At 42.9% G+C, this 11,223-nt stretch overlaps 1 protein-coding gene across 1 annotated transcript; it reads right to left on the bottom strand.

Moving 5' to 3' along the window:
* Positions 1–128: 128 nt before the first annotated feature.
* rbm42 (RNA binding motif protein 42) lies at positions 129–10,568 on the bottom strand. Its single transcript, XM_078253625.1, has 12 exons — positions 10,215–10,568; positions 9,889–9,945; positions 9,454–9,589; positions 8,942–9,011; positions 7,832–7,894; positions 7,029–7,183; positions 5,525–5,695; positions 5,260–5,394; positions 4,267–4,384; positions 3,317–3,414; positions 1,256–1,352; positions 129–400 (listed from the first exon to the last, which is right to left on the bottom strand). The coding sequence occupies exons 2-12, from the start codon at positions 9,942–9,944 to the stop codon at positions 288–290; spliced, it is 1,212 nt and encodes a 403-aa protein (XP_078109751.1). The 5' UTR covers position 9,945; positions 10,215–10,568; the 3' UTR covers positions 129–287.
* Positions 10,569–11,223: the final 655 nt, after the last annotated feature.

Raw genomic sequence — 11,223 nt, 5'->3', positions numbered from 1 at the left:
AAATCATAGGCTGGGAACAACTAACATAAATCCAGTGGCCCAGTTTCAATAAGAATCCATTTGAATCTGTAACCAATGTGAAGAAAAAGTGTAATCTGGTAAAAATGAACAGTGATCTGAACGACAACTAAGAAATTATGGTTTTATTTAAAGAAGGGAAAAAAAAAGAAAAAAAAGTGAACACCATACAATCTCAGTACATCTCCTGATTGGACAGACCAAAATAAGAGTCGTGCTCTCTTGCAAAGTTGTTTTCTGTCCCCTGGGGAGCACAACCCAGTCTCTTACTATCTGAGGCCCAGTTTCTTCTTCTCTTTCTGCTTCTTGCGGACCACTTCCATGTTGCGGTCCTTCCACATGCTCTTCCTCAGTTTGATGGGACGACTGCCGACATACTTCCCTGGATAAAACACAGAGTGAGGAGGACAGACACACAAAGGCAGCGCTTATTCACCAGTTTTAAAGTCAGAAATGGGAACGCAAGGACAAAGGATGGATGGAAGAATCCAGGGCTATCAATCACCAACTGAATAGAGAGGTGAAGTCCCTCCCCTTTCCGGTGGACCACCATGGGACCTCATTTCGGGGAAAAATGTGTCCAGTAGTGAACGGAGAGAGACAAATCATGTTAAGATCCCGTTTGAATTGAGCCATGAATTACACACGTGATGTTTGTCAGTTTAAAAGAGAATTAAGCAAGTGAAGAAAGAGTCAGTTTGTCGTAGTACCACTAAGTTTTGTGTGAAACCGCTCAGTGAACTACATCTCACGTCTCGCACAATATTAGCCAGCTCTAGTCTACAGTATATCAACGAGGGAAGAGAAAGAAGACACACACACAGACAGTGTAGCTTCAGAGAGACGTCATCCATGCCACTCTGGGGGGAGTAGTCTTTCTAATGACGCATTTTCAGTGTGACACTTCAAAAGTTGTTCTTCACTTGCCAAATTATCTTTTCAAAGATTGTTTTTGGGGCATTTTAGGCCTTTATTTTGATAGGACAGCTAAAGACATGAAAGGGGGGAGAGAGAGGGGTAATGACATGCAGCAAAGGGCCGCAGGTCGGAGTCGAACCCGCGGCCGGACAAGCATCATGTGTGTAATTCAAATGGGATCAGATCATTATTTGTCTCTCTCCATACATTTTCTGAAATAAGGTCTCATGGTGTGGACAGGAAGGGGCGGGGCTTCCTCTCTGTAGGTCTACATCTGCGTGTAAAAGGGAGGAAACTGCTGAAAAAGGTTGGGACTGACCGTTCATCTCCCTCATGGCTCTGACGTAGTCGTTGGGATCTTTAAAGCTGACGAAGCCGTAGCCTTTGGTCTTTCCTGTGCGTTTGTCTCTCACCACCTGAGGACAACAAATCCATTCATACACACAGCTGTTTAACCTGGGAGACAAGACAAGACGCAGCTACTCTACTCAGTGAGCAAAGTCCACTTGCTGAGGAAGACAGTGAGACGGGGCTGAAAGCTCAGGGGGAAAAAAGCTATAAAGCAGACCTTGTGTTCAGTTTTTTCATTTTTCAATTTTGAAGTTTTGGGCTATTTTGATTCCATAACATGTCTTCTTTCAGACTAGTGGAAAGAAAACATTCCATTTAACTTCACTATTTGTGGCTGTAGATTTCTCCTAAAGTCACCAAAATGTAGCATTAGATAACACCTCATTTGCATATTTAAACAGAAATACAACAAAGAACTATCTTAATGTCAGTAACCAACTGGGGATATTCCATGCTGATATCTTGTTGAATTATTTTTTCCCTATTCACCTGCAGTGTCTCTACTTAAGTGAGAACAGCTGAATCCATGTTCATGTCATGTCCATTGTCAGTTTCTATGACAAACGGTGTTGGACCAGTCTTATGTGCACACCCTCAAGTTAAGCACTATCCAAACAGTCGAGTCAGTTTTATGTATAGAGCCCAATATCACAGATCTGCCTCAGGGGCTTTACAACCTGTACGTCTCACTTTCACTAGGAAAACATGTTAGAATCGTTGGGGAGAGGAGAGGAGCCCCCTGCTGGACGGACAGAGCAGAGCAACTTCATAAAGCCACAACAGGGCCCTATTTTAAAGATCTAAGGGCAAATCCACTTTTAGTTTGACGGCGGAAAATAGTGTCCGGGCGCATGGTTCAAAAGAGTTGTCCTTGGTGTCTTCATTAATCATAGGTGTGTTTTGGGCGTAACATGCAATAAACCAATCAGAGTGTGCAGTGGATATGACACATGCCTTTGGCGCGGGAGATCCGGGTTCAATTCCCACTGCGATGCATCAACCAATGTGTCCCTGAGCAAGACACTGAACCCATAGTTGCTCCAGAGGCGTGCATCCTCTGACATATGTAGCAGTTGTAAGTCACTTTGGATAAACGTGTCAGCTAAATGACATGTATTTTTTTTTTTTTTTTTTTTAAATACTATTTTCATTGACTAAAACTAGACTAAATGTCATAAATTTTGGTCGGCTAAAATGTCAGTTTTTGTCGACTAAAACTAGTAAGTAAAATAGTCATGAATAATTCTGACTAAAATGCTAAATACTTTTAGTCGACTGAAACTTGACTAAAAAGAGTATGAACAGCTTGACTAAAATTAAAACAGACCGCCAAAAACAACACTACTAATCGGGCCCCTCACAAATATTTATCGCATATCAATTTAGGTTCACAATACATTTAGACCTGCCTAGTTGTGCGCCAAACCAAAAAAGATGGGAAACTGTTTTTCAAACTGCAACTATACGACACTCAAAGCAGAATTTGGTAGATTTGTCAACTTCGAGACGCCAGAAGCGAGTTTTCATATTCAGGCTGTGAAAGAGGTTGCTGGGAGTCGGCTGTGTGGGAGCCTACTTTTAAATAATGGAATCATCGTTTTTGCTAAACTCGATGACGGCTGAGGAAGTTTTTGCTGACTTTTGTAGGGCTTTATGTCGACCAAACTAAGTAAGAAGACTATATGAGACACGCAATAAAATGGTCAACGATATTTGTCTTTTTCGATTAAATAAAAAAAATGTCTGGTCCTTGATGTGATTCTCATTTTCCAGTGTGGCTCTTAGTGAAACTGAGTTTGACACCGCTGGTCTAAGGTTAGCCTGGATAATACCCTGAAGTCATTCATCTGATGAGTAAGAAGTAGAACTCAGTGCATATATATATATATATATATATGTTGTATTTGCATCAATTCATGGGACTTCTTGTGAGTAAAATGTTCTAGGAACTGATAGGAATGAAGACACAAACTACGACAACCGAGGTTGTTTCTTAAAGGGAGTACAGGAAGTAAACAAGCTCACCAACCTTAGCTTTGAGGAAAGACGGGTATCTGCTGAAGGCTCTGGCCAGGATGTCATCATTCACCTCGTTACCAAGGTCACCGCAGAATATACGGAAATCATCTGCAACAAGGAGAGAAAACAGGAGTTGTAGCTTCACCCTGCAGCAGGTAATCAATAACAACAGCATTCAAATCACCAGGGATATTTAAAACACACCTGACTAATTGCTGTTTTTTTTGTTCCGTTTCCCAATTAAGTGAACATTCAGCAGCAGATTGTCTGGCGATGATACTATGAAGGAAGCAGCAGGAGCTGAACCAAGTGAAAATCCAACGTGTGTAGTAAAAGAACTGATATCAATCATAATCGACCAAACATAAAACCTTGGAAACAGCTACGGGGTCACTGCTACGTATTTTCTTGTCTTTGGTAGTCGTCGTGTTTGGTGTAGTATCATCGTCCATACGACCGATTTACTTTTGTCGGGTCCTCTTCGTGGAATGGATGATTAAGTTAGACTCAATGTTTTCTGTTGAGATGCTGAAGCACTGACGTCGTGCCATCATTGTGGTAAGCTAGTTCCATTTTGCAGTAGACACACTGTACAGCGAGTTTTCGTTTTAATTACATTTGAACGGATTCCAAACTTTGGACACTTTCTGTCATTTTCTCCAGCCTGTCTCTTCTCTTAGCCCCTTACGCTCTTTCTTCATTTTGTAATCAGTCTTCATGGCCATGTGTCGCCAGCAGCGTCAGCCCGGTGTGCGACAGTAATAATCCTCCGTGCGGAGACACCGTGAGCGATACAACGTTGGTAACATTAATTAAACGAAGCTTCGAGGCAAATCATTTTGCATCCAGGATTTTTAGTAATCTAATTATTCGAGGAATCGTTTCAGCCCTCTACCTTTGCTACTGAAGTTATATGACGTTAATCGGGGGTCTACGGCTGTGTTAACTTTCAGTCTGTACCTGAATCCCACTCCAACAGGCTGGCGTCCTCCCAGCTGGTCCCTGCTGCAGTGCGGATACACTTCCTCACCTTCTCCGACTTTGATCGCTTTTTGTCCTCTGTAGCACTTTCCACAGGCTGGAACACACACACACACACACACAATTAGGGAATTAAGAAAACGCTGTGAAGACACTACAGAAAGGAGAGATGATGCGACACTTTACATCACGTGTCAAACTCAAGGCCTGCGGGCCAAATCCGGCCACTCGCAGATTTTGATCCGGTCCGCCTATCAATTTAGGTTCATAATAAATATTGGCCCACCTACTTTATTCTTTTTTTTGTCACTTTTGCCGATGCTTTTGGTGCTTCCCCCCCCCCCCCCAACGGATCACGAACGCTGTGTTTGAGCTATGTGACATATGCATAGCTCAAACACAGTGTTCGCGATTCGACGGCTCATGACTGTTTTCCGAGATGGCGCCCGCATGTATACAAGAACGCTACCGTCTTTATAATCTGTTTTTAAAAAACTGTCAATGCTTCGGTTTACATGTAGGGACCCTCATTATGCTACCGTGGAAGTGTGGTGCTATTTTGAGCCTTGTTAGTGGTGTAGAAATAGAGATTTACCATCTGCCCCGAAAGCTCGCGTTAGCAGCTAACCACCGGTTTGCGTTAGCTTGTTTAAAGCTAGTAGAGATGCATTCGATTAGCATGAAAACCCAGAGAACCCAGATCCCATCATTTTGCGCCGGAATTGTCCTTTAAACCACACAGTGTTTGAAGCCGCAGTGCTTCTAATATTGTTCAGATGTGTTAATACGCATTCTTGTGTGATTCATTTAAATTTCCAGCTAATTTGTAAGTGCACTAAAAATCATTAGTAATGTAATCACGTACCAACGACTCAGCCGGGTACTTGTGGCTGTAATGTTTGTGTCAACAGTATGAAAGTGAAAAATGATGAGAGGTCCCAGCACAAAGCAGCCTGCTGCTGTTAAAAGTACCTCAGTGTGGGGGGGCTCGGGCTCGGGCATGCTGGGTCCAATGACGGCGCTGCTGTCTTCGCTCTCCTTCTTGTCCAGCAGACCTGCCGCCATCACCGCCGCCTGCTGCTCGGCAACCCGCGCTGCCAGCTCCTCCTGAGAGCAGAGGGACGTATAACATGTGAGATCACACGGAGAGACAGGCGGCCACATCACAAGCTCTGGTTATGCTTGTAGCGGGGCACCTGGACATTATTTAGCAAGATATCGCTCGAAATGCAAGTACCATTCTGGCTTGTCTCTGAGCTCTAAAATCTATTCTTTTATGTCCGGCGGGGGCAGGAGGAGCAGAGTACACGGTCGGCGCTGCCTGGATGATCGACGGTGTCGGTTTGACGGGAGGCGGGGGTCCCTGTCTTGTGGGCGGAGCCGACACCATGGAGACCATGTCCCGGACCTGAGAGGGACACAAGAAGGTAAGACACTAGGTAGGCGACAGGATGACTCACGCGGAAAAGAATTAGCAATGTAGTGGACACAAAGAGAGATTCAGTTTACCCCAGTATTACTGGTGGGTATAGGAACAGTGGCTGATTATAGGGCTGCTCTATTATAGAACATAATAATAATCACAATTAGTTTTGGTCAATATTGAAATCAAGATTGTTTCAAATGACTACTCATTGTCTTTTGGGAAGATGTTACATTTATTGAACTTAATAAACAGTGGAACTTCTGTGTCATCTAAAGCAGGCAGAGCAACCCTGGTAAAATAGTGGCAAGATAAAATGCTAATAGGGCACATGTCTTTGGATAAAAAAAGGTATGCAATGGCGTCTGTTACTTGTTGTGCTTTTCCAAACTTGACGGATAATAGGTTACTCTATAAAGTGCGTCTTTAACAAAAGACTGCGTTGCAGACAATGTCGTTGTCGTCCTCCCTTTCTGTTTCTTCGTTGTTAACATTAGTTGGTCATACGTCACTCCGTGCTTACGTTTCAGGTGGTTTAACAGATGTGTGTTGTTACCAAGTGGTGCAGACACCACCATGTAGCACATCTTGCAGATGATGCGTTTCTGTTCCACGTCAGATTCCTTTAAATCCGAACTTTTCCCAGACAAAAGAATTCGATCTCCCCTTTTTGCTCACCAAACGCGGCTTTTCTCCCGCCGCCATCTTCCCTCGCGCACTACAGTCTATGCCCGCGCACCAGATACCACAAAGAGGAGGGGAGGGGCAGAAGTGCACTTGTCATTCAGAACACAAGGCACAATAAAGAGTTTACGTGCAAAACTTAACATGCTAAATAGCCGTTTATCTCGATTATGTTGTTTTTGTGATCATTAGGAGCCAAAATTGAAATCACGATGAAAAATGTTATTAATTGCACAGCCCTAGCTGACTATATAAAGCACACAGGCTGATGTGGTGAAAGATCTCCTAGGTAAGGTGGTTCAACACACCTAGGTGTACGGCTGCAGCCTAAGATCATTTCATAGTCGATTAATGTGTGGATTATTGTCTGGATGAATGGATTAGTTGTTTGGTCTCTAAAATGTGGATCAGTGTTTCCCAAAAAGCCCAAGAGCATGTCCTCAAATGTCTCGTTTTGTCCACAGCTCAAAGATATTCAGTTTACTGTCCCAGAGGAGAGAAGGAACTAGAACAGATTCACATTTAACAAGCTGGAATCAGAGAAGTTTGACTTTTTTTTAATAAAAATAAAAAAATGACTCAAACCTATTAATGGATTATCAAAATAGATATGTTTGCTTCTTTGAGCTCTGACCTGTGGTGCAGCAGACATGTGCTGGATGGGCTGAGGAGCACCCTGGGGTGGCTGGCCCTGCAGGGAAGGAGGAAGCATCATAGGAGGAGGAGGAGGAGGCCGGGGCAGAGGAGGCGCTATTGGAGGGCCGCGCATCATGGGCATCCTCTGACCAACTGTCAACACAGTGTTAGGGTATTAACATACATACATGTGCACGTGAGCGCCATTTCTTGTGAATGAAGGCAGACAATCAAGCAGGGACGCCACATGAAGGCAAGGATCACTTCTGAATCAGTCACATCACAAACACAAAGTGAGGAGCCAGTTTCCATCACAATATTATTTCGATCTGAGACAGATTTATTGATGACCAATTAGGGTTGCACAATATGGCTTTTTTCGTCATCGCGATGTCAACCGGCGGCGAAAGGCTGTGACATATTACCAAAGAGACACACATTTTGAGTTGTCAGTTGAAAGAAAATATCAGCAGAAAATTGCACTTTAAAATGTAACTGTCTCTTTTTTTAGCGCTGCCTTTTATATTCAATGTTCAATAAAAGAATGTTGGAAATAATTTTCATTAGTTTTAAATTCCACAAGCAGTATGTTGTATCTTAGCAGAATACTGAAAGCAGCAGAAATGCAGAACTGGTTACACTTTCATATCGGTTTATTTGTAGCCAGTAATGTCGTTATGGTTATCATGATATTCAACAACATTATTGCATATTTTCCTCATATTGTGCAGCCCTGTGACCAATGACTTAAAATCACTTCTAACATGTTCTGCTGAAATACTGCTCTGGTGGTAACCTTACCAGGTCTCTGCAGGATATGGGGGACAAAGGCTGGTCTCAGCATGGGAGGACGTATTGGAGGGACTGGGACAGACACAAATCACACAGTGAGTGTAAATGAGGCATAGCATGACAGCTGGCTGGTCTACACATATATGATTAATCTGAGACTCTGAGACTTACAGTATACAATTGATCTTTTTTTTTTTTTCTTTCTTTCCTTCTTTGAAAAAACACATGGACTTCAATCTTTTCAACACAAAAATTGATTGAGTAATGAGAGTATTTTGCATAACTATTAGAAAGATACAAATGTAATCTATAAGAAATACTAGTAGAATAGATATAAGAGTCAGCTATTGAGTAGATAGTTAAAAAAAAAAAAAAACACACACACTGTATATTATGAAAAACCTTTGTACAAGACGTTTGTTCCCATCCCAGCTCTGTTGATAATATTGTGAGTGTATTAAACCTAGGTTGCGTCTGAAATCTCCTCCTCTGCCCTGCATACGCGACATGTATACTATCCTTCAACAGGCTTTTGTGTAAATAAACAGTAGTGTGGATCTGTTCGGACGCACCAAGCTGTAATTTTCAACGTCACTTCCTGAGAGCCGCCGTGCCGTTGAAGACGCGTAACCATGGTAACCCCTGCCGACCTCCGCTCTAGCCAGATAACGCTTAAATTACTGAAAGAGGTGAATAACTAGACCAACCGTCGTTTAAATATGTAGAAATGTAAACCAGAGCGTTATCGACGTTACAGAGCTCCGCGGTTTCTATCCGTTTGTTTGGTATGAACGTTGTCGTTGCTACCGCATTGCATTGTGGGATATTTATGCCGGCGTAGTGTCCAGTACTGCATACTGTAATATTTTACCGGAAATAGTATGCAATTTGCGTACTATTGGTTTCATACTAAGGTTTCGGACATACTAATAAATCTCACACTGTTTTAGCTACTAAATAAAAAGCATGTTAGTGTGGAATTTCAGACGCAGCCCTGGTGTTGTGTGTCAGTACACCCCTGACTTTCAAACACTATGGACGACGATGAACAGAGTTCTTTCGTCATAGTATATTACTATATTACTGTGTTAGAGTATGTGTGTGAAAGTTTATGTTCACCTGGTCCTGTGAAGACGGGTGGTGGAGGACCAACAAAACTAGCAGCTCTGGCTTCTAATGTCTGCTGGACCTGGGAGGGAGGAAGAAAGACAGCACAAAGCCAGGGAGACAGAAGACAAGGTGAAGACAGGGTGTACACAAAGTATAGAAAAAATAATGTCAAGACGTCTCCTCTGTCAGTGGCTCTATTTTAGAGAAGCCCGTGTCGGTGGTTCACTCCATGGCCCTGCTGTCCCATGTCAAAAAATCTAAGCCATGCCGAAGTGTCCGTGGGCAAGACTCTGAACCCCGAATTGCTCCCGATGCTGCACCATCTGCGTGTAAACGTGTGTGAATGTTTATCTGATGCTGTATGCCAGCCTTGGGCCACAGCGTGTGAATGGTGAACGGTTCCGTACAATGTGAAAGCGCTTTGAGTAGTAGTTAAGACTAGAAAAGTGCTGTACAAACACAGTCCAGTTACAATGAGCAGCACATGAATATCCAGATACCAGAACAGTCCCACTACCAACCTGTCTGTAGGTGTTGGTGCCTATAATGGCTCGCGCTGCTGGAACCACCGGGACAGAGAGAGCTACAGGTGCTGCCTCCAGAACAGCTGGGCCGCCTGATGCTGGTACAGGACCGCCAAGAACCTCCTGCTCAAAACTACAGCCGAAGAGGAATAGAGACAAACTGGGGGTAAGAACATTAACGGTTTGATTTAACAGTTGATTCCCTTCTGGGCAGCTTTAACCAAGGCTAGACAATAACAGAGAACCAATAAAAACAAAGAGAAGAGAGAAAAGAAAAGCTGAGCATTCATTCCCTGAGGAGTTTAACACAGAATGGTCAGGTGGAGTACTTTTATTAAATCTAAAGGCCCAGCTGATGCACACCAACTCTTAGTTGGAATAAGTTTAAAAACGTAGTTTTTAGTGATCCTCTCCAACAGTTGTTATACTCACAGAGCCATCTCAGCCTCCATCTCTTTGAGCCGCTCCTGTCCGGACTTGAGCGCCATGCTGAGACACAAACATTGACAAGAGGTCAGACAAACTCCGTCTCCATCATCTAGCTACATAACAACAACGGAACCACTGAATACTTGGACACATGGGAGAAAACATCTTCACCGCAATGAAAATTGAACCCCAAATGTTCATTTTAGCATAACAAAATAGAACGCTAACGTTACATGATAGCGTCCTTAAATGATTTAGAAACAAAGTTACGTTTGTTAGCACCGTAAATCATGTTTCTTTATCTAACGTTACCAATTACTGCACCTTACCTTAATCTACAATGTTGACGCTTTCGATATGAATCGTTACCTCTTGTTGACTAAATTGACTTAACACGCTGGGCTGTTTGACTAATCTAAGTGGCGTTAGCGTTAGCTAGCACATCAGAAGCTAACTAAGCTGGCCAAGAACCTAGCTATACTGTTTCATCCAGCTACCTAACCACTTATGCTAACGACGCTAATTGCTGCGGAGTTATCGCACTGATTTTTACGTTACTGCTAGTTAACCGAGTTACTTTCTATGGATAAACATGTTTGAATAGGAAGCAATGATGCTCTAGTTGCTGTACGAGCTGTAACGTTATGCTAGCTGGCTGCTTTTTTCTTCTTATTCTTGAGGTTTATTGGCGGTTGGCAAACAGCGATTTGGTGCATTACCGCCAACTGCTGGTGTGGAGTGTTCTTCTTTCTTCCCCGCTAAATTCCATCCCCGTCCTAATTCATATATTTTGTACGCGAGATGTCCCTCTCTAAATCATATTTACTACACTTCAGGATGACATGCTCAACATTTTCAGGAACATTACAGACCTCACACTTATCAGACATACATTTTGCCATTAAACAGAGCGTAGATTTTAAGCCAGTAGGGCCTATGTCCAAACCTTAATCTTGAAAAAACCACGTCATCTCTTCTACATTTCCCTTTGAAACCCTTCACCTTAATTGATTTCTGTATGCTGTAATAGTGTCTCCCTTTAGTGTCCGTGTCCCACTTCCACACGTCACTCGTGTGGAAGTGGGACGCGTCACTTGGCCTCTCCTTTACCAAAGGGAACATTCAGTATTTCACCATCCTTTAATGTCAACACTGTCTTTGCATTCCAATCTGCCGTTTCATTCCCCTCAACACCAGCATGAGCAGGGACCCAAACAAATCTCACATCAACTCCAACTCCTTGTATTCTCAACAGTATTGTACACATTTCAGTCAATAGATCATCTCTCACCGTTTGTTTGAAATTCAAACTATGCAGGGCTGTAGAGTCCAAACAAA

This window comes from Sander vitreus, chromosome 6 (assembly GCF_031162955.1).
Source record: "Sander vitreus isolate 19-12246 chromosome 6, sanVit1, whole genome shotgun sequence".
In the NCBI taxonomy this organism is placed as follows: Eukaryota; Metazoa; Chordata; class Actinopteri; order Perciformes; family Percidae; genus Sander; species Sander vitreus.
The sequence above is the reverse complement of the archived record's forward strand: the minus strand, read 5'-3'. Positions and strand labels throughout refer to the sequence as shown.